Genomic DNA, 25,170 nt, shown 5'->3' with positions numbered 1-25,170 from the left:
TATCAACCTTCAGCGATAAAAAATAAGAAAATCTTGAGATAAAAAATGTGAAAGAATGTTTAATGTGAAAGAAAATGTATTGCCGTTATAATACTGAGGAAGAACTAATTATCACTCCATCACAGTGACTTATTTGAATTATTTGTATGCATGTTTACTTGGATGGGGGGAAAAAAAAAACTATGCATCCACAGCCAGAGGCATCACATTGGAAGCAAGACTCAGCGACGCCCTGTAATATATTCACGGTCCTCTTCTACGGGCTCCGACACCATGAGGAAGGGTCAGGGCCCACACACTTGACCTTTAAGTTAAGCAATATTATTTGACACTGTACCTTTAAATAATAGCTTAAAAATCATTTTGATGGTACACTGTCTTGTAATTGGAGCTTACTTGTTGCTAAAGTAACCATTAACTGCTGCTAACTGTAGCTGCGTTTAGCTGGTTAGCTCATGTGACTTCACATCTGACAATATTGTTACAGAAACCTGGAATTTGGTTTTTGGATTTGGGGGCAACAAAACACATAAAATGGCAATTCCTACATGATGTTGCTTTAAGGTTCCTCGTCAAATAGTTGTCTAACAGACAGAAAAGACAAAAGAAAATGGTCTAGCGTCAAGGTTTCTCTTGCTTTCTTTCCAAGTATCCTCACATTTATGTCTTAGTCCTTCACTTGCTGTCTTTGTCTGTCATTCCCGCTGTCTTTGTGCTGTTTCTCAGAAAATTAAAGGGAAAATCTACTGCTCTGCGGGGAGCTAGAATGATCAGTGGATTCTGCACTCCAAGCGAGCATTATATATATGTGTGTGTGTGTGGGAGTGCTTGTGTGGTCAGCCTGAGTTGATATGCTTCACTGCAGTGTGAAATTGGGCTTCTGGGCCACTCTCTGACCGCTGAGCTGATCTGCTTCCTCTGTCTCTGTCTCTCTCTCTCTCTCTCTGTCTGTCTGTCGTTCTCTTCCATCCCTTGTTTCCTCTCTCTCTCTTTCAAATTCAACCACTCAGTCAACCCCCGCACACACACACACACGGCATCGAGCTGAACATGTGTACGCCATGTTTTAACCGTGCGTGCACAATGTTTTATGCTCTCGCTGTCTTTGTCAGAGGCACAAAAACACATTGTCCTTGACTGAAACGCTCGCACGCACGCTCATACATTAACGCACGCATGCTCTGGGCCCTCCACAGTAGAATGAGCACATACAGCTGGACTCAACAGAACATGAATACCTTGGAAGGGCTTGATTCTTGATAATAGCTTTTCACACTTGAGAAGCACTTGATTCATATTAGCGCACACAAGGCGAGTTTTATTTACGTACATTATTCGATGCTTCAGGGACCGCGGGAGGTAACAGTGTAGGCTTTTTGCATACGTTTTGCATTCCATGTAGCGAGGCTTAAACTAAACATGGGCTTCAATCAACTTTCTAGATAATTCCAAAGAAAAAAACATTTATGCATTTGGCTGATTTTAACCTTTTAGGCATATTTTTTTTATTTTTTTCTCTGTTTGCTTTTATTTTATTATTTTATTTCATTAAAAAACTCATAAACACTTATTACATCCATTCACTGATTACAGCGAGCAAAAGCCGCGAGCAGAACTGTCTCAGGACTTAAAAGGGAGATATCCACATAAACATTAAGACCACGTTCCTGTTTTCAATGCATTTCCAACCTTCATCAAATGCGTTCCCCCAGGGTCTTATGCATCCACATAAATCAACAACACATTAATTCAATTTCATATTTTTGTCTTGACACATAAATAAGAGTGTGTTCCCTTTTCTCCACGCTATTTGATGGCAGCGTGATGACTCACATACACACAAAAAGAGATAATAATTGCATACATATTGCCACCCCGGGGGACATATTAAAACAAACAAAAAAAAAACAACAGGGAAAAAAAGGGCACGTCATAAGTTGTGAAAATGTGATAGTGCGGAAGTAAACAAACTGTGTTTTCTGGGACCATACCTTAAGATGAATTGTTTGTTGCTCTGGTTGTTGGACTTTTTTTTGTGTTGTTGTGTTGCATATTCATCACCAATGAATCTTATGTACGGTACAGGGTAAGGGTAAGGGCTCATATAAGGATTGTTTGGAGTCGCTGAGTCCAAATGAGCCTTCACAGTGACAGACAATCAGTCACCGAAATGAGACATGTTAAGAAGACGCAACCCAATCAGCCGGAATAAATGTTGGCAAAGTATGTTTCTGCAAAACCACAATAAAAACTTTTCTTTAGGTTTAGTTTTCACTTTTTTTCTTGCCACAGTGCTTACAGTGCTCAGGCTCTGGTTAGGTTTAGGTGAAAAAACACTTGTTTAGTGTTTAACATGTTAAAAAACCTGTTTGAGTTGCCACAAACACTACTGGAGATGTCCTGAGACCTTGTTAAAAACATCCAGTGATGTAAGGCTGACAGATTTTAAAATGCAATCGTCCCTCTTCAAAAATATCCAGTGGTTTCACACTTAAAAATGCTGACACTCAACCTCAGACAGCAGTCAATTGGCAGCTTTGTTCCCTCTAACTCCCCCACCATCCCCTCCAACCCCTGACATGAAAGTGCACGTGATACATTTTGAGGACATATCAATGTGGTATGCAGCCTCTGACATGTACAAATTTGCACATATCTGTGCGTTTCAGAAATGTTAACTGCTAACATTTTATCCAGGTGACGGGTTGGAAGAAAAATATCTTGGATATTTTTCTAAATTGTATGATAAAGTTCTACATCCATGCAAGTGACATCACCAATACCAAGCCCAACTTTTTCCTTCTGAAGTCTTTTACACTGTAAAACTGTGTTGTGCTGATGATGAAGCTTTTTTTTTTTTTACTGGGGGCAAAGTTGCCCAATAAAGCAGTCGGCCATCAATTGACTGTATTCCCACTGGACATCTCTCTCCACTTCAAGTTATATAAATGGCTGAACCTAATTAAATGATGTCTTGCTCTTTGGTAGTCTTGATTTAGACTGAGATCATTTTGTTTTTCTGATCATCCCTCATGTTAATTAAACTGCAAAGGGGACAAAATGCCAGAGAGCAGGCCAACGCCAACTCCCTGGTGACGCTTTGGCTATTTGGATGGCACTGATGTTATTGATTGAAGCTTCTTTGGGCGACGACTGAGCAGCTTTCCAGCTTCACTGCGGTGCTGTGATAAATATACACTCTCAAACTTTTAAAGCGAATCAGCACGTCGACACCCGAGAATAGTCGATTCAAATAAAATAGAAAAATACACATGATTGAGTCATCTGCCGAGTCATTAAAGTGAAATGAAAAATATGTGGATCTGAGAAAGAGAGAATCAAGGACAAAGCTTGGATATTACTGGTGTTCCTCATGTTCCAGCGCCATATTCCTACAGCAGCCCAAAAAAAGACAAACTGAACACTGACTCTAGAGGGGGCCTTGTCTTCTTGTTCCTGGCCACCATAGCAGAGGATGAGACGAAGGGTGTTGCCATGGTTGCAACCTGCAACTTCACCACTTGATGCAGAAATCTTCTGCACTCTACCTTTAATGAGGGTAACTACAGTTCCTTGCGTCATCTGGGTCATCTGGGTCATCTGGGTATTGTCATTTCTTTAAACCTACCTTCAACTTACCACCCAACAGAAGTGTTTACTTTTGAATATGACACTTCAGCTTGTTCAGCTTCAGTTTATGGATAAATCACCAAACCGACTCACCTCCAGCTGCTGAGACCTTGGGTTTTTGGGGTCACAGAGGGAAGTGTTTATCCTGTGGTTGTGTTTGACACAGCGCTGAGTTGCGTTCTGCGGCATGGGAAACGTCTGGCGCACCAGCGTCAGCCGGCCGATTGACTTCATGACTAACTCCTGCAAGTCGTAGTCGGAGATCTCCTGAGAGGGTGGGAAGAGGAGAGGGACGGTGGCGGGGGTAGGTGGAGGAATGGGTCACAGAGAGAAGAGAAAATCAATGTGAGAAACTCCTCTCATTTATTGTTGCAGAGGACTTGCAGCCAACAATTCTGACAAGAAAAAATACAAAGAAAAATAACCACAGCAGACAAAATGGTTGGATACCACCCCATAAAAGTACCTGTATAAACAAAATGTCACTAATTTATACTTAAAAAGACATATTTTAAGAGGTTGAGAACTTGTTGTTTGTACGCGTGACTCTTCCCATTATCACCACAGAACGCAGGGAAAAAAACACTGCCTTCATCATCTGCAAAAATAGTTATTAGTCATGAAAGGTACATGTCAGCAGATGGAAGGAGGGAGAGAGGAGAGTAAAAGCATGTCTGAGTGTGTGTCTGCATGTGTGTGCCTGCTGTGCGCATACATGTGTGTTTGCACGTACTCTGCATGTCCTTGCAAAACCTTGGGGAGGAATCATTGCTAATTTTAGCCCTAGGACACAATCTCTCTCTCCCTCGCTCCGTCCATGGATCTCCATCCATCCTCTGCGAGTGCAGAGGGTCATGTGGTGACGAGATGAGAACTGACGTTTATCGTCCCTGGTGGAGGTAACACTGCCACCAACCGAGACAGCCTTTGCTCTCTTTCCATAAGTGTGCACTGATTGCCGGTGTTTGTGTGGGTTCATGTGTGTGTGTGTGTGTGTGTGCGTGCGTATGTTTTTATGAGATTATTTTTAAGCCCTCCGATCACGCAAAGAAAAAAAAACCCTTTTGATTCCGTTTCATTTGCACACGGCAGCTTGCACTTGACAGGATGGATGCGACTCTGCCTGCAGAGCATGCACATGCATAAAGAAGTCATCATAGGCACTTTATATTAGTGAGGGGTAATATTATAGGTACCGCTGGCTCATTGACTAATCTCAATGGATTTTATTTGAGTGTAATTAATGTTCATTAAGACCCGTGAACCCTCATGGGATGTGATCAATGGTGATTAGAGGTAGTATTATACCGGCATCATTGATATAGCTGTACTCGTATGCTTTAATTAGGTTGATGTATAGCCTCTCGCTCTAAATGCACAAATATGCATTTGCCCTTTAAATCATACTGACGCTGTCTTGGAGATTTGAAAGTAGGCATGTCAGAGTCGATATTCAAATATGAACATTAGTAGGTAATTTGAGTAAATTTGAGAAATTGTGCTTTTATACTTTTTTCCCCCATTATGTCAAATCTATAGATAGTCTTGAAATGGTGAGTTATGAATCTACAATGCATCAACACTATTTAAGAAGGATGAAAAAATACTTCCTCAAGGGATCCAGTTAACTCATTTCACAGGTTTAACCTTGTATGAATGCCCCGTGCTCTGAAGGACCCATTTTCTAAACAGTTCAAGTAAGGAGCCTATTTGCTGGCTTTTGGGGGTAAAACGTGGCAAAAATCCCAAACAGTTGCTTACATAAAAACCCCGAAGGGAACTGATTTACAAAGCCAACAAAAAAAAAGATGCAGGACAGAGGGAAAATGCTGAAAATTGCTAAAAAGGCAGATCTGTGGGCCAAAAGAGAATTAAGATTCACAGCGGGCAGTCCAGGGCATGCAGAGTACCCCACTCAAAAGATCCAGCTCGAGCTAATAGATGCACCAATGCACAGGCACACAAAAAAAGCACACTTAAACAGAAAAGATCATTTCGAGATCCGTCCTCTCATCAGCATTTTCCTCCATCATTCATCCTTTGTTTTCATCCCGTCTGTTAGTCTCTCCGTCTCGGAGGACAGACAAGACAGACTTCACCCGGTGTGACTTTCAGTGGTGAGCGTGCTCTTAAAGCTGTTAGCCTTTTAACAGCTGAGACTAACTGAGTGTGTCACGTACATGCACGTACTGACATGGAGAAACACATGAAATCACACACGCTCTCACGTACAGCGGCACATACACGGGGGTCCTGGGAGGGAGAAGGGGCTGCTTCAGAGTTGACATTCACTTCACGTTACCAGACTGCTCTTTTTCTTGCTCGACTTCCCTCAGGCCACTTCCTGTCAACCTTTCATTGGCCTCTTCAATCAGAGGAGGCCATAATAAATAACATGTGAACTCTCTCTTTGAGAGAGTTTGGTCTAATTTGGTCAATTTTGATACGTACAAAAATCCCCGGAAATCATTTTTATTTGACCTTCAGAACAAGTATGTGATAATTACTGCTGATTGCGATATTAACAGCTCTAGAAAATCTATCATCACACTTAGCAAGCCTCACATCCGTCTACTTTTCAATGACCTATTCAATCATTCAGTCCTCATCAGCTTTTTAGAATCAAAGTGTGAATTCATCCACCTATTCAAGCAGAACAATCAATCATTGAATAATTTACTACCGATGATGCTTGAGTCTACCTGAAGCCACAAGCTTTGTAAAGTTGTAGCCGAGAAAAACAGCTCACATCCACAGTGAATCACGACTTGTTTACTCAATAAACTTGAAGTTTTGGGTCTGCAGGCATCCCCATCAACCTCAACCCATCACCTCTCTGTCCTTCCCTCCATTACCCGAGAGCGCCAAATCCTCCCTTTAGTGATTTTTTTCTGAAGATGAGAGTCAAAACAAAAACACATCCCTCATCCCAAATTCTTCTCGACACTTCTCCCCTGACCCCCATATTTTGTCCTCCGCCCTCTCTCTCCTCAACCCCTCCCTTTCCTCTGCATCTCCCTTAGAGTCACCCAATCCCTCCTTCTTCCTTCAGACCTTTCTTCCCTGCTCTCCCTTTTCTACGACATCAGTTCCCTCTTTCTTTTGCTCACATTCAAGAGTTCAAAGTTGTGAAAAACAAAACAAAACAAATCTGGAAAGAAGCATGTCTCATTTCGTTTATCCTCACTTATGGCAATTTCCCACAACAGCCCCTAAATGGACGTTTATGGACTGGGCGATCTTCTTCTATCAGTTTTGAATTCAAATTCATGGAGGGTGTGTCTTTTGATCCTCGTTTACTTTCAAGTGGAGAGGAGGGATGGAGAGGGAAAGATTTTTAAGTGCAAACGCATGAAATGTTAACGCTAATTAGTGCGCGCAGCGAGACTGTACATTATAATGGCAATGGATTATGAGGAGGACTATGTAGAAAAAGCAAATTCAGTCTTTGTCATGGCTGTTAAAAACAGCGTTTAAGAGCTAATGGAAAACAAAACTGTTAGAAAAGTTTCTGATTCAGATTCGTAGACCAATGTGGGACAAATCTGGAGAGCGGGGGTGTCACACTTGCCTAAAACAAGACACAAAATATCCAACAGCTCCAAGAGAGACGCTTAGCACAACAGTAGGTTCAGATGGCTGCAGTCATACTGGGCAACTTCCAGCTGTGCACAGAGTGTGCACGACTGTTAACTCGTTCTCCCTCTGCAGGCACTTATCTGTAAATAAGAATGTTCTTCAAGTAAGCTAAGGCCTACTAAACTGTGTCACTGTGTACCTGCAGCATGTTTCCAATAACAATAAATAACATTGAACAACACACATTTGGACAATGGGTTTTAAAGAAGACATATCATGCTCATTTTCAGGCTCCTGGCCTTATTTTGGGTTACTATTAGAAAAGGTTTACCAGCTTTAATGCTCAAAAAACACAGCAGTTCTCTCATTCTGTCCAATGCAGCAGCACTGTATCCCCCCTCTGTCTGAGATGCTCTGTTTTGGCTCCTGTCTCTTTAAGGCCCTGCCTCATAAATATCAAGACTGCTCTGATTGGTCAGCTCACACACGCCTGAGCCGGCACCGCTCACTGTGTCTCCAGGCGGCTTGTCGTGTTTTCAGCTTCCAGTTAGCTTCACTTCTACCGTGATTATAAGCATAAACATGCAAATGTGACGTAGTGACAGAAATCACGTTGTTAAAGGCGGGACTACTGACGGGGCCTTTCAGGCACTTCAGGAAAAGTGTTTTCTGTGGGAGAGTGGAGCTTCCGTTGACTGACTTTGGGATTTTTTAACTTTCAAGACCTTTTACATGCACAAGAACCTATACTACACACTAGAGGAAACAATAAAAGGCAAAAAAGCACGATAGATCCCCTTTAAAAAGTGTTTTATTAACCAAAGTTTTGTGCAATGTTCTGAGACTGCAGAAGAGCGTATAATACTTCAATCATATTCAGCGAATTCAAAATCCCCCAAAATTTCAGTTACATGGCTTTCATGGAATATCCACCCTGTGATGTGTTAAGAGCCAAAATTTCAGAAAGGCCTAATCTCGTCTCATCTCATTACCATACAACCGTTCCCTTGAGAGACAAAGAGGCAGAAATAAACGGAGAGAGAAAGGGAATAATGAAGAAGAGAATGTGATCAAGAACGATAGCATGACAGAGAAAGAGAAAGAGCATCATGAAATTCGGAGGGAGCACTGGAGTTATCCTCTGAACTTAAGGGAAAGACAGAGGGAAAGAGAAGCCATGAGTGTCCCTTATTATTTCCCCTCCTCCTCATCCTCATCCTCTCATCCTGAGCAGAACGAAGGAGATGGGGAGAGGAAGGATGATCAATTATGAACTGTGAACTCCCCCTCAGTGGGGCTGTCTGACTGCTGGCTGTAGATAAAGCAGAGTTATGACAACCATACAGTGCCCCTTCATCCATAATAAACCACAGGGAGGGAGAGCTCTTTCGCACATAGGAATATTCATTCTCCAAAGAAGCAGTACTAGAAGACACTGCGTATGACAAAATGTTGCAGCCGCTCATCCATTTTAAACACTCCGCCGGAGGACTTCACATAGCCCAAGGTGGGACTATCGTGTCTACAACAGTCTGCGGCTAAATTTCAATCTCGATCTTGATAAGCAGATATAGGACATTATAAACGGAGGGAGTGTAAAGCTTTGTTTTGAATCATTTCATGGCATTTGTGACTTTCAGCACAGTTTCGAGCAAAAAAGCAAGATGCAAAGGAAAAAGAAGGAGCCTGATCAAGCATGGCTTCCCCATGAATCCCTTAACTGGCTTAGCATAAACATGCATCTGAGATCCAACTTGACTTGACAGTTTTTGGTTCATTGAGATCCCTCACCATTAAGAAAAAAACACAAATCTTGATTTCAAAAAACTTCATGAAGTTTTTCCAAAGAAATTCATCCTATTTCACTGCATTTCAAAAGGCCTCTGCTTTAAGCTCTCTTTCCCTCCATTTCTCTCTTCTCCCTCCTTCACTTCTGCTGTTTCTTCCATCTCCACTTTCTTTCTCCTCCTCATTGCCAATGTTCCTATTCCAATTATTTCTTCTGTCCAAACTATTTTGGCAAGATAAACGTTGTGGGCAGGATTTTTGGTTGCGTCGAAAGCAGCCAGCTTGAATATCTGCGACGAGTTATGTTTGGATAAATTAGCGGTGTTTGTTTGCATTCGAAGCTCGCGCAACGGTCTTAACTCAACTTAGAGGCCGTTCGAGGCGAGAACGCATCTGAACATTTTCAGAAAGTCCCACAGCAGCACGAGAGGAGAGAGATAAGAGAGTTTAGCCTTTTCTGTTCTGCCTATGACCCAGTCTGGTCTCCTCCCATCATACTCACTTTGCTCAACTATATTTTAAATGACAACTTAAACTGTGGCGTGACATTTTTTATTTTATTTTTTTTTTTTTGAGGGGGCAAGCGAGCGTGAGACGGAGCCTGAGAGCGTAATGCCAAAAACATGAGAGTTGTCAGCACTTTAGTGAAAAGGGACTGTATGTGTGAGACGGTGGGACGCTTGAGAACGTATGTGTAAAGAGATGCACTAATTGATTTGACTTTAACAACTCTCGTAACATTAACACTAGCAGCTTCTACCGTTACAGGCTTTTGTTCCCCTGAGTGGACGTGGTCAGTTGGCAACAACTCTCAAGTGAGACCGTGTCTGATAGCCACAGGCCAGAGCAGCTACACACTTTTATAAGAAATGTATAACAACTAAACTATGACATTTTTCTTTTTTTATTAATATTGTAAGTCTGAAGAGAGAATAGCTCATATGAAAGAAGAAAAAGAGTTTAAAAAGGGCTTAACTTGGTGTGATTCACACATGTGACCTGGAATGTCTTCTTCTATGGTAAAAGTAAAATAAAACATACTTAAGCAATATTCTGGCTTTTTTCTAAACCCCTGACATTGGCCCGCCAGACTGCATTCTACCACTGATTACTCAAAGGCAGCAGGTACAAAGTGTTACAGGCCACGTGCTGGCAGACAAACACGCAGGCTGCAGAGTGACAAGTTAAACCTTCCAGAAAGCTAAAGTAAAGGGCAAGTGTCTGCGAGCGAGCCTGAAGAGTGCTAGACAATACCAGATGCTTGCCAGGATGCAAAGTGATACGAAGGCAGTTTGTTGGACAACTACATGTGAATTTATCCTACCAGGCAGTCGTGCAGTGATAGACTGCTCAGTAGGCTGCTTGACTTTGCCATCTGCCAAACGAAAGTGTACAAAGACAGTCTCTTAGGAAAGTGTAAGTGTTAGTGAGTGGTAAAGTCTCTCGAGTTACATTATGAAATGCACATTATGGTGTGTCATTGATTTCAATTAGCAGAGGAGACACATTTAAGCAGCACAACGGTCCTTCTGTGAAGTCTGTAACTAATACGGAGGGGTTGTTTGGAGCAGATTCATCCACATCTCTCTTTGCCGCCGACAAAGTATGCCATCCTCATTAAAGTGCAGGGGCGAGGCTCATTCTTTTCCCTCACTCCCAAGAAGTATTAGCATTTGAGAAAATGCAAAAACAATACTGAGAGGTTGTCTGAGGTACTTGCGGGGATTGTAACAGTGTTACTGCAGCTCCTCGCCCATATTAAATATGAAAAAAATAAGAGGCTCCATATGGCAAGACTGACATTCTAAAAGCGAACATCACAAAATAATGATTGGCTTTCCCCGAAGCATTAATGGATGTCATGCATACTAACATTTAGTTCAAACAGAAATACTTTCTTTGCATAACTGAGCAAGTAAGGGGACTGCCGAGCCTTGTAGCGCTCAGCAGCATTGCTGGTTATGTCTTGAAAAAGAAACAGAGAGTGAGAAAACCACATTATACGAAAGCATCTTGTACCAAATTAGGTTTTGCATTGTTCTTGCAGTTAATGTTGTGTTTTGCCCGTCCACCAGTGCATCGGCTTGTGTCTACGGGTGTGTTCTAGCACTTGTATGTGTGTGTGTGTGTGCTTGTGGCAGCTTGGACCGCATGCTGTGTCCAGGCAGTTCACTGCAATGCCCAAGGCTACTAAGACACAGTGCATAAGCTAAAAGTGCACACACACACACATTCAGTACACACAGAGACTTTAGCTGAGCGCGCTGGTTTTGTAAAAGCCACTTCTCATGAAGCAAGATCAAAGATGTGTTCCTATTCTGAATTCATATAAATTATAACCAATGTTAAAGTTTAATTGTGTCTCTCTTATAGAAAAATTACAGGATTAGAGTTGTACACGTTGAACAGAGTGACTTTGGTGACTGTCACTGCTTGTCTGCTCTTGTTAATCCAAAAAGCTCTTAATATTTAAGTGGTAATACTGAATCTGAACCGGGGATATACTCATCCAGAGGAGTTCTGACCAAGGTCACCTCTGTTGTCTATGATACCTTTGTCTCTATAGAGTGGCTCTATCTTAAATAAGTGCTGAGTGTAAAAATATAAAATCTTTACTGTATTGTTGGTGCACAGGAGCGGACGCTCACTGAAATAAACTAAATTGTCCTTGGTCATAAAGTTCTGTGTCTTATTTATTGGATAAACTGATGTAAAACAAAAGAAGTCAAAAACTTTTTTAAGCTCTCCTCTCCCCCTATGGATCTGAAACCATAAACATTTCCAGGATAACTGAGACAATAAGGTCAACTGAAGGCACACCCAGGTACAGGATCCATAAATCATTTCCATAGCACTCACCTCATTAATCAGGATCCAGTGACAATCGAAGGCCACCAGGTTGGTCTCCACCACCTGCAACACAACAAAAAGCACACCATCGTATTCAGAATTGAGAAAAACATGGCATTAATTTGGTAGAAACAAGCAGGATTCAGACATATACGACTGCGCAAAAGAAGGGAACGAAGTTCTGCAGGGGGAAAAATAGTCAGTCTTTTTGTTTTAAAGAAAAATAAATTCCTTACTGTCGCCTATAAAGATATTTTCTGGCTCAGATAATACGATTCACGGCAACTGAAGTGTGAATATTATGGAAAAGAACATTATGGAAATGTGCGAGGCTGGAACCCAGTGTGGAGCTTCGGCATAAGTGATTTGAGAAAACTTGTATCAAAGGTGCTCAAGGTATCATTCAAAAATCTTTTCAAAAACATGCAAATATGGCGACGCTTGCGTGACAGAATACTCAAACACACACACACACACACACACACACACACACTTACATCTCTACATTACAGCTTTCCCCGCTAATTTAAACAGATTAGACAGACTTCTGAGGAGACTCACTTCACTCTCTTCCTGTCTGTCTCTCAGTCATACTCTTGGCCGCAAATACGCCGTCTTAAAATAGTACGTGCCGGCACAAGGAATAAGAAAACCTTTGCTATGAATTGTTAATGGAGCAACTTAAATATTTAAACGTGTCAAGTCTTAACCAGTAGCTACGCAATTGTTTAACACTGCAGCAAAGACACAAGGAAATGGTGCCGCCTAGACAGAGAGAGCAGCCGCACACACACCAGGCCAAATCATTCTGAAGTCCAGACAAACCTACAACTACATTTCTGTTACGTCATCCCTTTTATACTTTCTTTCAGGTCACCCTCCGCCTGCGTTCACCTCCGTGATCGGTGAACTCTGTCACCCCTTCTCAATCATTTATCTGACAAGCATGAGGGTGACATCTCTTTACTCACTCCCACCCTTCTCCATATGCCTCCCCCGAAACATAAATACATAAGTGGAGCCCGCATTATGAGAACAGCTACTCCTCGAAACGACTCCCCTTCTCGCACAGCAGGGGTGTGATTAAACACACCGTATGTAATTTCTGCCGCTAGCGATCTCCTGATCAAAACAATGAAGATAAAAAAAGTAGTTTGAGGATGTCAGACGTGACGCAGGTAGGGAAGTTCACAGAAAGGCAATGTATTGAAATGTATTCACGTTACTTTAAGTCACAGCCGACTCCCTTTCTTACTCTCTGGCGAATCATCTGATGCAATGTTACCTTGAGTAAAAAACACATTTCTCTAGGTGTGAACATTGTTGAAAGCCGTTGGGATAATGCAAGTACTCAACAAAACGTATGTATTTTGTTCGTCTGTCTTCATCCAAATGGACAGGGCTGTAAAACTGGACATAGAGTAAGTAGAACATCATGTAAGGTTAAGCAAAGGATACACTGAGGATACATACGAGACTAAATGACAGCGCCATTAAGAACCGGCAAAAAGAAATACACTGAAGCAAAAAACAGATCTTTCTCTGCTCACTCAAACCAAACACTGTCATGTATAATCCGCAGTCTCTGTGTTCTTGTCTATCATCCTGTCTCTTAACCTCCACCCACCTCTCACTTTGCAAAACCATCTCAAGTAATATCACCCCATGTGTATCATTTACTTTTCAACAGCGATGAAGGTTCAGTCTCGTTACCTTGATTTTGACTTTCTTTTGTCAGAAACACTTGTTTCCGCCTCTCACCTCTTTCGTCTCTCGCTCTTCTCCCTTCACATCCTCCCCGAACCTTTAATTTTGTCCTCTTATCTTTGCTCCTGCCTCACTTCTCATCCCATCATCTCTGCTCTCCTTTAATTGCTCACTTCTCCCTCCCCGACTGCACCCGCTCCTTGCCTTCTCCTCTCCGTACAACCCGCCCGCCACCCTCTACTCCACTGGTGTAAAAATACAGTGCCACTCGTATATCATTAGCTATAATTGTCTAGGTGACTATAGCACCGTGTGTCATAAAACACTTTTTAGCCGTAAACAAAAGGCAACAGCTGGAGAGGGTGACGGAGCGTGGCTAATAGTGGTTTAATCTCCCACAGAGTCTCCATAAAACTTCATCATTATAACACCGACGGCTGCCGTAAAACACTCTGTCTACAGGAAACATTGTTGCGACACAGACCAGGGAGATGGAGGGAGAAGCAAAACAAGATTTCTTTTGCCGTCATTTTTCTTTCCTGTCTACAACTCCATTTGTCTCTCCACTTCTTCTTCTCAGTGAGAAGAACTGCCAGAGAATCATCAGAACACTCGAGGTTATTAATCTTTTTTGCCGTCTCACGCCGTTTCTGTCTCTTTCTATTGTGATCACTGTGAAAACAGATACAAGGAGCGGTGAAGGACGGAGAAAGGAGAACGAGAAAAAAAAAAAGGGACAGAGTTTGGCAAGCGGTTATTTTGTTCTCCGTTTCTCTGCCCGTTTATCTTCCCGTCTTACCCTCCTTACTCCTGTTCCCTTCCCTCGGTGCTTATTAGACGATATTCTCACGGGATCGTGGGCAACGCTGACTTTCCAAACATGCAAAAATGAGTGTTTGCAACTTAATTTGTGAGTGTGAGTGGGTGGGTGTGTAAAATATTGTAAATAAGTATATGTTGATGTCGTTTGCTCGTGTTGGGTGCATGCGAGCCATCCACTTCTTCCATTCTAACTTTCCTCCGGCAGCCGTCTGGACAGATGTTTCAAGCTAATTAGCGAAAGGGCAGACTCCTAACACTAGACGTGATTCCTGAGGGGTTGGATCTGTTCAATACACTCGCTCTCCCTTTCTCTCTCTCTCTCACTGTCTCTCTTAAGCACACACACAAATGCTCCTGCCAACATCCAGTACTGCCTTGTTTGTGTGCATGTGCATTAGTGTTTGTCCACACACAACTACCACAGCCTTGATAACAACTCAATGCCTACGTGGCAGGTAGGAGTCACTTAATGCCACCACAAAGATCCTTGTGACCTCTCCGACCGGCTCCACAGAGGCTCCATTCCTACTCACTTCTCACTATTCTGAAGTCAGAAGGATCAAACAAACACCAGCTCTGCAGTCCGGCACAAATCCAATCACTCAGTGTCAATATAAGTAAGTCTTTTCTCAAAGTCTGAAAGCAGCCGGACAGGAAACTGCAATACCATACCACCATGTCTCATGTGTGTTTCGGAGAGTGGCCATGATACAGCCAAACACCATTATGTTCCTGTAATGACCTCCGTCCACATGTCAGTCCTGAATGAGTCCAACAAAGAGGCAACCATCGATTCAGGCCACTGCCGGCTGACACGAAGGTCTGCTGCTCATACCGAGGCCCGACCTCAGTTTCACTTTATTCAGAAAGCAGTTGGAGCACAGTTACATTCATATGAGACATATTTGAGTTATGTGAAATGGAAAAGGGCCTCAGACACGGAGCAGATAGCATTTGAAATTTACTTTTACTTACATGGTTAGTTGTTTCCTGCTTAATTTTGTAGTCATATCCTCTTGTTGTCACCTGTGTTCCTCCTTATTTCCCACCACACCTGTGTCACATCAGCCTCAACACTGCCAACTGCACTGTTCCCAGTGTTTCCACCTGCACCTCATCCCCTCGTTAGTTCAGTTTGCTCCTGTGCTCCTGTGCCTGTTCCCCGGTCCTGGTGTATTTCCTGATTTGTTCCTGTGATTTTTAGTTTTTTCCTCAGGTTTTGTGTTATTTTTGTATTTTTCTTTGCCTGACTTTTTATAGTTCGCACTTTGGGATTTTGGACAATCAGCTTATTAAAGCTTGCTTGCTACCTGCCTGAATGTCTCACGTTTGGGTCCTTTCTGTGTAACTGTTATTCCATCAGTCTAAACATTCATTAAATAGGTACAATAATAACAATACACATACACAACAATACAATAAATATGAAAGAATGGCATCTGAAAAATTGCAGCCATGTATGGTATTCAAGCTTCAACATATTTTAGTCGTAATACCTAAAGAAACAGTCCGCACACATTGCATGCTTACACACAAACATAATAAGCATATGCAGAGTATACAGTAAATATGGCTGTGTGAGAGAGTAAGAAATATTAATGCAAAAGCAGATATTGCCTAAGTACATTGTGGGGGAAGCATGAAGAGGCCGAGTGGGCGTTGCTATTGAATAAAGTGCTCTAAATTGAAAATTAGTTGTGTAATTTAATTTCATGCACTATTTGTGATCAAATCAAGCAAATAGTCCACGGGCCAGCCTCCAAACTAGGAATATCTAAGCTTCACACTTAAACATGCAGGCACAAGCTGTGAAAGTACAGACGCGCATACAAAATGACACAAGGACAAACATCTAAACACACATGAACACACACACTTCCACAGACTGATTTCTACCACTGCATTCCCTCAGTGCTGCATTATTTGTCCAGAGAAAAAGTATTTTTCACTTGCTGCACTGTATGGTTACGTATCCATTGGCGCACAGGAAAAATGACCATGCTATCAGCCCGGTCTGTCCAGGCCTGCTTTTAGATGACTATAATTCATTTGTGTGTCCGTGTCTGCATAAGTGCGTAGGGGGGATAAGGTGGCTCTGTCTGGGTCTCGAGGTGGACGAGTACGATTACTGTTATCATCTCAAACCCTTCAATCCAACTGAATGCTCTAAGACCGAAGGCAAATATACAGAGGAACTGGGACATCAGAGAGGTGGGAGGACAGCATGCACGGACGAGAGAAGGATAGAGAGGATACGCAAATAGAAAAAGAAAAAGAGAGAAGTAGATTTCGTGTAGTGTGATTGCCAGAGACTATAATCAGTTATCACTGACGTTGTAATGTCCGTCCTTATTGATTTCCCAATGATGTAGTGGTAACATCAGTACTACATAGAGTACTGTGGAATATGACATAAATAGTAATACATACAGTATGCAGTCTGAAAATGAGGATAATGTTTTTTTTTTCAAGAATCCAGCTCACTCTGGTCAGTTTCTAAATAAACTAATTGTGAATTCCCCAGTATAAACTCAGTGGCTACTTCATAATGGTGTCACAAAGTAATGTGGGATTACTTAGTAACTACTGAGTATGATGTGTCCCTTTAAAGTAAAACTGTATTTGAATGGGCATGCAATAGACTGACACGACACCTGACATGAACATGAAGGCGTCGTAATGAACGCACGTCTGAGACGTCTTTGTTATGACAATTTGGTATCAACCAACATAACCTGTGATAAAACCTAATCGTGTATCAACATTACATCACATGGTTATGTGGTCTGTTTTGACATCAGCTGTCATGAGACCATTATTATTGTGTCAGGAATATTTGTCGTGACTTTAACTAGAGTGTTACAATTTGGGTTAGTCATTAAGATGCCTTTACGTGTTGTAACAAGGAGGTTATGTGTCCGCCCACGTGTGTTTGTTGGTTGGCTGGCTTGTCAACAAGATTACACAAAAATCGAATATAGTACTACCAACAACTTAAAGGGAAATAAAAAGGCTAACTCTGTTCTCTTGCAATTCTTCATTATCTACCTAATCCAAAGTATCTAATTAACAATTAATTAATTATCTGGGCGATTCTGTTTTGTGTACCTAAAGTGTGTACTCTAAAGTGTCACGATAAAAATGTACCTATACAGAAGCAGCGCACTCACATAACATTATGTTTCTACTCCAGTGATACACACTCATTTCATAATTGCATGTGAAAGCTTTCCAATCCAATTATTACCACACATGATGGTCTGTCCAGCCATTTACAACCTTTTGTCACTGCCTTCCTGCTAGCATGCCCGCTGTCACTCCTTTCCCCTTTCAAGGCTCTTGACAGCCTCATACATACAACTCAGGGTTAACATGTTCCCACTTAAACACTCCCTTTCATCAATTAGTGAGCTATGTAACCTCTTTGCACCTTCCTCTTTCATTCCCTTGCTGTCTCTTACTTAATCACAGACCCTTCCCCCTGTGTCTAACTCGCATGTCTCCGAAATCTGTTGAAAAACACATTGAAAAATTACCACTCCGGCGTTACACATAATAAGGAGAGGAGATTACCCTCTCGCCCTCTCACTTCATTTTCATTCAACCCATCTCTCCCATTCAGTCTCCCCGTCTTTAACCCTCCCTGTTTATGAATTGAGTATTTAGCGCATGCTAACTGCGGCATTTTCTCCCTGATACATCATAACTGCTTCATGTCAACGCTGCCATTTAGGCTTAATGTCACCAGCCTCACTCACGCTACTCCCACAGTATGCCTTATGCATGTCTGATGCCGTGTGTGTTTTGGTATTATGTATGTGTGTGTGCCCATTTGTGTGTTAAAAAGAGATGATGTCGAGCAGAGGGCGGCGCATTATGACAAACCTTTGCTCCATGGATTTCCATACTTGGCAGAGGAGCACTGAGCTCTGATTGATGGCGTGCAAACAGGGAAATACCAATATACAAACGCACAAACAGGCACTCCATTGGCATGCATTCTGTTAGCACACGAGCTGCTAAGACTGCTAATCTCAAGCGTCGTGTTTGTTTTTCCGCTGCCATGTTGTATGAATAAACAAATGCAAATGTGCATCCCGCACCACATACACTCGCATACATCGTCATGAAAATAGAGGATACCTGCAGAGACATAAACTCACCCAACACTCACGGACCGACACATCTTGGACATGATAGCTAAGACTGAAGCAGTGAATTGTCATATTAGATAGAGTTTTACACGAGCCACAGGGAGGTCATCCTGCCCAGAGACTGCTGGCTAACGCACAACAATTACACACATCAGCCGAGAATAAACTGAATATTGTTTTTTTATTTTCAGGACATCCGGGTGTCTTGTCTACAGGTTATGCTCTTATTGCTTCAGAATACTTTCAGTAGCAAAAGTGAGGCTAGACCACGAGAAAGTAATGATTCAAGGGACTTTGAGTAAGCGATAAATCTAATAAAATATAGTGGGGCCACTCAGGCATAAAAGGTATTCTCATGGTAGTGCAGAGTAATGGCACACATTTTGATGAAAGTGTTCAGTGATTGAGTTGGACAAATGGCGTATGATTAATACATCGATTAAAGCATATGCTGACAAAGGTTTTAGTCCATAAAAGAAATATCGAGTGGATGAAAAGGTCTTGACACTGACGATACATTTCTACCGACTGCAGAGAGTGTCAGGTCTCAATTCTTTCCAGTGAGACTCACATTCTAGTAGCTTATTTTTTTGCATCTCATGGCCATAAAATGAAGATTTCAGCGACCGTCACACAGCAAAAAAAAAAAGTAAAAGTTCACTGGTAAAATGCCAACGCACTGCAGAGCACTTCACTAGCCTCACTACACACCTGATGGTGCCATCTGATAAGGTTCAGTAGCTGGCGACAGAGGAAGAAATACTATAAGAAGGATATTTTCTTTTTTTCCCCCTTGTTGTAGCCATGACTACATTTTTTTATATATTTTTTAGTATATTGTATCTGGTGATTATGCACTCAGAATAAAAACAAGAACAAGGCTTATTGTTTTTTATAGGTAGGTGATGCAGACATCACAGAACAGTGTTTGTTTATAGTGAAAGAATCTTATGTGAAATCTAGGAAAGTGATAAAAATGTGACTTTTATATCAGTGCTGTGTAAAAAAAAGGATTATTCTTTTTTTTTAAGGAAGCAGAGGGCAATGTAACAAAGCCTTGGTCATGGATGCAATGGACCATACCATGACATGAGTCATAGAGGTTTCAAAGGCCTTAGTGATTCCTCCCAACAACTAATGACTCTAAATCACAACCATTACTGTCTGTTTAATTAGTCTGATCCAGCCGTGGTCACACAACAGCGATCTTTAAAGCCCCTAAAGGTTTTGCTTGTATGCTAGTGTGGCAGAGAAACAGAGATATTGAAAAAGCAGATTGTGTCTATGTGTGTGTGTGTGTGTGTGTGCGAGGGAGAGAGTTTTTTATTGAATGCTCATGAACGTTGTCTCTTCGCGAACCCAGTTTGACGAGGTCGCTTGCTCCTTCTCTCGCTCTCTCACCCACACACACACACATACCGACAGAGAGCTGTCACACTCAACAAAAGCCACCAAAACTCATCTTGACAAGGTCTCGCCCTGCTCACCAACCCACCACACACACCATTGGCATTATTGATCAATCACTCACTTTCTGATGAAAACAAGAGGAAAAAAGAGCAGCAGAGTCATTCACTTTTTTCTTTTTGTCCCATCAGCAGCAGACGTTTCTCAGCAGCTATACGTTTCTCTGTCCATGATGTCCCTGTCCCCTCGCTCTCTCTCTCTCTCTCTATCTCTCTCTCTCTCTCTCTCTCTCTCTCTCGCTCTCTGACATATAATATAATGCTAGGACAGCAGAAGTCTGTGATAGTATGCGCTGTGATGGCAAAGGGTAAAAGGGCCAACATGCAAGACATCTATCATCCTTGAAATGTATGTGTGTATGTGTTGGTGTGTGTGAATCTATATGTGTACGCAGAGGCACACAAGACTTTGTCGGCATGCGCGCGAATGTCGGCCTTTGAGTTTATTGATCAGTCCGCAGAAACCAGCACAGCCAAATCCACAGAGACAATGTATAACACAATTGCAAACACACACACACACACACACACACACACACACACACACACACACACAAGCATGCGCGCACAGTTGCACACATCCACCACAACCAGCCCCAGCAAATATGACGATATGCAAGCTGACATTTAGATATGAACAGATCAATGGCTGGAACAAATAGAATAAGCGGTCTTGATAGATCTTAGGTAAACTGCTGTGTGTGTGTGTGTGTGTGTGTGTGTGTGTGTGTGTGTGTGTGTGTGTGTGTATGTTGTTTAATTGATTTGCTCAAGCTTTTCCAGTGGTATTTTTATTTTTTTATTTTACATCTTTAGCATGCCTATCCATTACACATATAAAACACCCGTCTAACCACCAGTTACTGTAGGACAACTGGCTAATACAATGATGTAGATTCAGGTCACAAGCTCGTATTCTGCATTTAAACCCATACCATTTGAAAAGTGCAATTTCGTTTGCCTTTTGTCTGTAACGTGAAGGCACATATATCAGCATTCACTCTGGCGTCAAATGACTCTGCAGCATTCAGCTGTGATGGACTCACTTTGGCCGGTTTTCAGGCGTGATGCTGAGATGTGTGTTAAAGTTAATGTTTTTTGTTTGGTTGGGTTTTTTTTTTTACCAAGGAAGATGATTTAAATTCTTATTTTTCTTAATGAAATTTTTAAAAATGGAATTAAGTCTTATTACCAAATTTAGCCTTGAGCTCACCCACTCAAAATATTGACTGGGTCACATAAATATTTAATGAGCTTCAACCTTTAACCACTTATGGTTAAATGAATAACTAAACAGAACAAACATTTCGTTTGGAAATACTTACCCATGGTATTGCATGCAATTACTTTCCGAGCCACCATGATCTCAGACTAAATACAACTGTTCTCTGTGAAGATATTCTGCACTACTACTTCACAAAAGGCCAATGGGGTTACAATAGTAAAATGTTTAATGCGACTCTGTACACCTTAGATAGTTTAGGCATCAATGAACAGGCCAGTTATAACAAATATTATTGTTTACTCATATTGATGCGATAGCATCATAGCTTTAAAAATAGAATATGAGCCAAAAGAACAGACAATCATCTTCACATTACAGGCTTTTATTGCCCTCTGTAAACCATCTTTATGACAACTGCTGCAAAGAAGTAATACCCAGTATTAGCTCAGTGGCCCAGATGATGGTAGGTCATGTCAGTGTGGGGGAAAACATGGCAGAAGAGAGCAGAACACAGGTGAATTAGAAGATTAACCCATGCCCCAAAATGTCAGAACTTATACCAACCGAAATTGCCTAAGGCAAGGTCAGATGAGTGGACTGAAAGGTTAGCTGAAAGGTTTGTGCATGGCTGTGAGAGTGAGACAGATGGAGATGAATTGACAGGGAGAGAGAAGTCTTGTAGATGTTTGTGTGCTGCTGAAGTGTTCCTGTGAGCCAGCTCTGCTTCGACACGTTGTCTAATCTTTGACCCAATATGAAATGATTCTGCTGCCTGTTTTCAACCATCCATCCATCTGCGTTCAGTCCAACTGTCCATCTGTCACTCCCCCTTCCCCTCTCACTGACTGCACTATATGAAAGGTACACCACAGGTGTTCATGACACCAGATACGGGTTTATCTTCATACGTGTCGATCATGCATAGACACACATACATACTATACATAAACACAACAAACTAAACACGACTAACACGTTGTGTCACACAGAGTTTTATAAGACATTTTTATGTTAACTTTTTAATTGAGGAGTCAGACAGTGAAGAAGTCCACTGTTGTAGCCACATAAAAGGAAAACTTGGGTCTACTAATTTCAGCTGCTATTTAAAGGGAAAGTTGGCTCCGTTTTATTTGGATGAGTTCTGGAAAACTAGTTTTCCTGCTGTAGAGTCGTCATGGCAGTGCCTATATATGTATGAGGGTGCCTTGTGTGCGAAAAATGTATCCTCTTCCATAACATATTTTGCACTCATACCCATTTTTGCTGTTGGAAAAAGTAGCTAGTTTGCAGAAGGAGAACAAGTTTTCTTTATGAACAGCAATACACCCCTGGTTCCCCAGAGGTTAAGTCCAAGCTGAGATGAAATGCTCTTCCCCGATATGCCTCTTTCTTTATGCCAATTACAACTGGTGTCAAAGAAGAACAGATTTCTTTTTTGCTTCAATTGAATGCATTTACCTTCAAGACTGGACAGCCACGAAAAAAACCCTTTTCCATTAACAGTACAATACGTAATTTAAAATCCTTTCTAATATGGATGGTTATAAGTTATAATTTCATGGAAATTATGCTTCGCTGGTTGTTGAAAAATTGTTCTGAAAACATCCAAGTTGGCTTCAAGATAATGACATTTTTTTTTATGCATATGGGGTCACTATAAGTCATATCCTTATAGACTGAATCAGTGCTGGTGTACTGTAACAACCATACAACATGAGATGAAGCAGTTTCCACTAGGAAGAAAGAGGTGGGTCATATTAGTACACAGTATGAAGGGTCGGTGTATGAGTGAGTGAGCAATGAAGGGAATAACCAGCTGTATATGGTGGAGAGAACCAGCTGTTATGGCCCTCAATTACACGTCTGATCTGGCCTCCAGGGGTTGAAGCATATGTTAAAGTCATCAGCCAGAGGAGCTGACCTCACAGTGCACTCATGTTTTACAGGTAACTCTGGGGGCTGGCAATTTCCATCATTTTAACTTTAATTGAGGTTTCTTTTCTTTAGATGATAAAACAGGTTTATATTAAAGTGCTATAAGTCCATTTCAACTGGCCGTGGAAACACTGTAAGGAAACGCTCTCAGCTGTGAAATTGAATTAATAATTACATACTTGATTCAATAATTAACCTCCTACATAGTCTTCTATTGTTAACAGGGTTTTGATATTTCGGAGATGAACGACATGTGCCTTTCTTCCTTTAATCACAGTTAATAGCCTACAGAGCGTCACTTTTGCTTTACTGAGATGTTAAGCAGCCATTCTGCAGGAAAATATTTTTTTACTTTAAATGAATGCGTGACATTTAGGAAAGTATCGGAGTTCTTAAAATAACTAGCTTGACACCAGCATCTTCGGCAATTATACTTTAATCTACATGACCCTGTTTGTTCTGTAAAATGGAAGGATTTCTCCACAATAAGCTATTTCTAAAAAGGCACGCTCTTTGCCGCGTGGGATATAATTAAAAATCAAAATGAGCATACATTTGTTTTCTCTAACTCGCTAATTTTCTCTTGTGCTTGCTTTCTGGTCCAAACTTCTCATGAGATTAAAAGCTTTCAATCGACTTCTTTTAACTAGGACGGTCATCATATCTCCTCTGTTTAGGTAAGCCGCAGAGCTGCACTTATCTGCAATTAGTTCCTAGTAGGAGGCCAATCATATGATACACATGTATGCACATTCGCATTTCATTTTAAAAGATAAGCTTCTAATGTGACTTGATGGCTGAACAGCTTACCGATACGCTGCTGCAGTGAATTTAACTGGTGTGAGCACTTGAAATACTGATGAAATGCAATGTAGTTATGTCTCAATTTTGGCATCAAGACAATTATGCTTAGCTTCCACAGGTGTACTCGCACCTGTCATAACAATGCTAAGTTGAATCTACATCATACCTGCTGAGACAAACTCAAAGATGTCATCAGTAATTTCAATATCACTCACTCACAAAAGAGAATGTGTACTCCTCGCTGAGAGCAAGTGGGACACTTCATAAATAAGCTATTAAACATAACTCCGACACAAAATGCCTCCTGCAAAATCTTAGCCACGGGGCACTGTGCCCTAAAGTCAAAGCAAAGCCAAGATAATAGATTAGTTGACCCTGAAGTCAGATTACATCTTCGGTCCTCAATTATCAAATCATTTTATTCCTCCATTTCCTGCTGGGGCCTGTTGAAAGGAGACTATCTGACCCTGAGTCTGACCCTATTAGAGAGACAAGGAAGAAGGAGATAACATGGCAGTCAGTGAATGGGCAAACAGGACTTCAAGTGTATAATTTGTTTGTTTTGTGCATATGAGAGAGATACAGACAGATACATCCCAAAAGAGTCCACGGTATTATTAAAGCACCACCAACATGTCTGAGGAGAACAGGTTACTACATGATGGGAACAGGAGAAAAGTGAAAATGACAGAAAAGCTGAGGTGAACAAGGCAAAGAAAGGGGGGGGTGGATACAAAATGAAACCATAAGGCAGGAACAAATGTGACGCCAGATTTTCAGAAATGTTGAAAATGCTGAAATAGTGTCTCAGTCTCAGATATCACATGTGACAAATGGTGTAGTCAAGAGAGAGCAAAATGAATGAACTTTGACTTACAGCAAAAATATCAACACGCATACACACTACTCAAGCTACTACACTTGTGCCTGCAATCCCTCGATTGTGCACACAATAAACACACATGCACACACAGCAGAGGGTCTCCACGGGTCGCAGCGCTTGGAAATTGGACTGTGTGTGTGTGTGTGTGTGTGTATGTGTGTGTGTGTGCTTCTTGACACAGCATAGCGGAAAGTTGTCACTTTTCATCATGATACAGACATGAGTTTCAACTGAAGTCAGCAGGATTCAAAGGGATCATACAGTATGATGCTTGAATTGGGCCATCAAAAACACCATGTACAAAAATGAAGTGAGAAATGAAAAGTG

General features: G+C 41.5%; 1 protein-coding gene across 3 annotated transcripts in view; it reads right to left on the bottom strand.

Moving 5' to 3' along the window:
• The window catches only part of grid2 (glutamate receptor, ionotropic, delta 2), a 476,444-nt gene that overhangs the window by 152,527 nt on the left and 298,747 nt on the right, over nt 1–25,170 (bottom strand). For all 3 annotated transcript variants that reach the window (XM_084359835.1, XM_084359836.1, XM_084359834.1), the window contains exons 5-6: nt 11,857–11,910; nt 3,724–3,897 (exon numbers count right to left, since the gene is read on the bottom strand). In XM_084359835.1, coding sequence (XP_084215961.1) covers nt 3,724–3,897; nt 11,857–11,910 — 228 coding nt within the window. The remainder of the gene's footprint in view (nt 1–3,723; nt 3,898–11,856; nt 11,911–25,170) is intronic.

The sequence above is a fragment of the Pagrus pagrus genome (genome assembly GCF_965226575.1).
Source record: "Pagrus pagrus genome assembly, chromosome: 8".
NCBI classification, from domain to species: Eukaryota; Metazoa; Chordata; class Actinopteri; order Spariformes; family Sparidae; genus Pagrus; species Pagrus pagrus.
The sequence above is the reverse complement of the archived record's forward strand: the minus strand, read 5'-3'. Positions and strand labels throughout refer to the sequence as shown.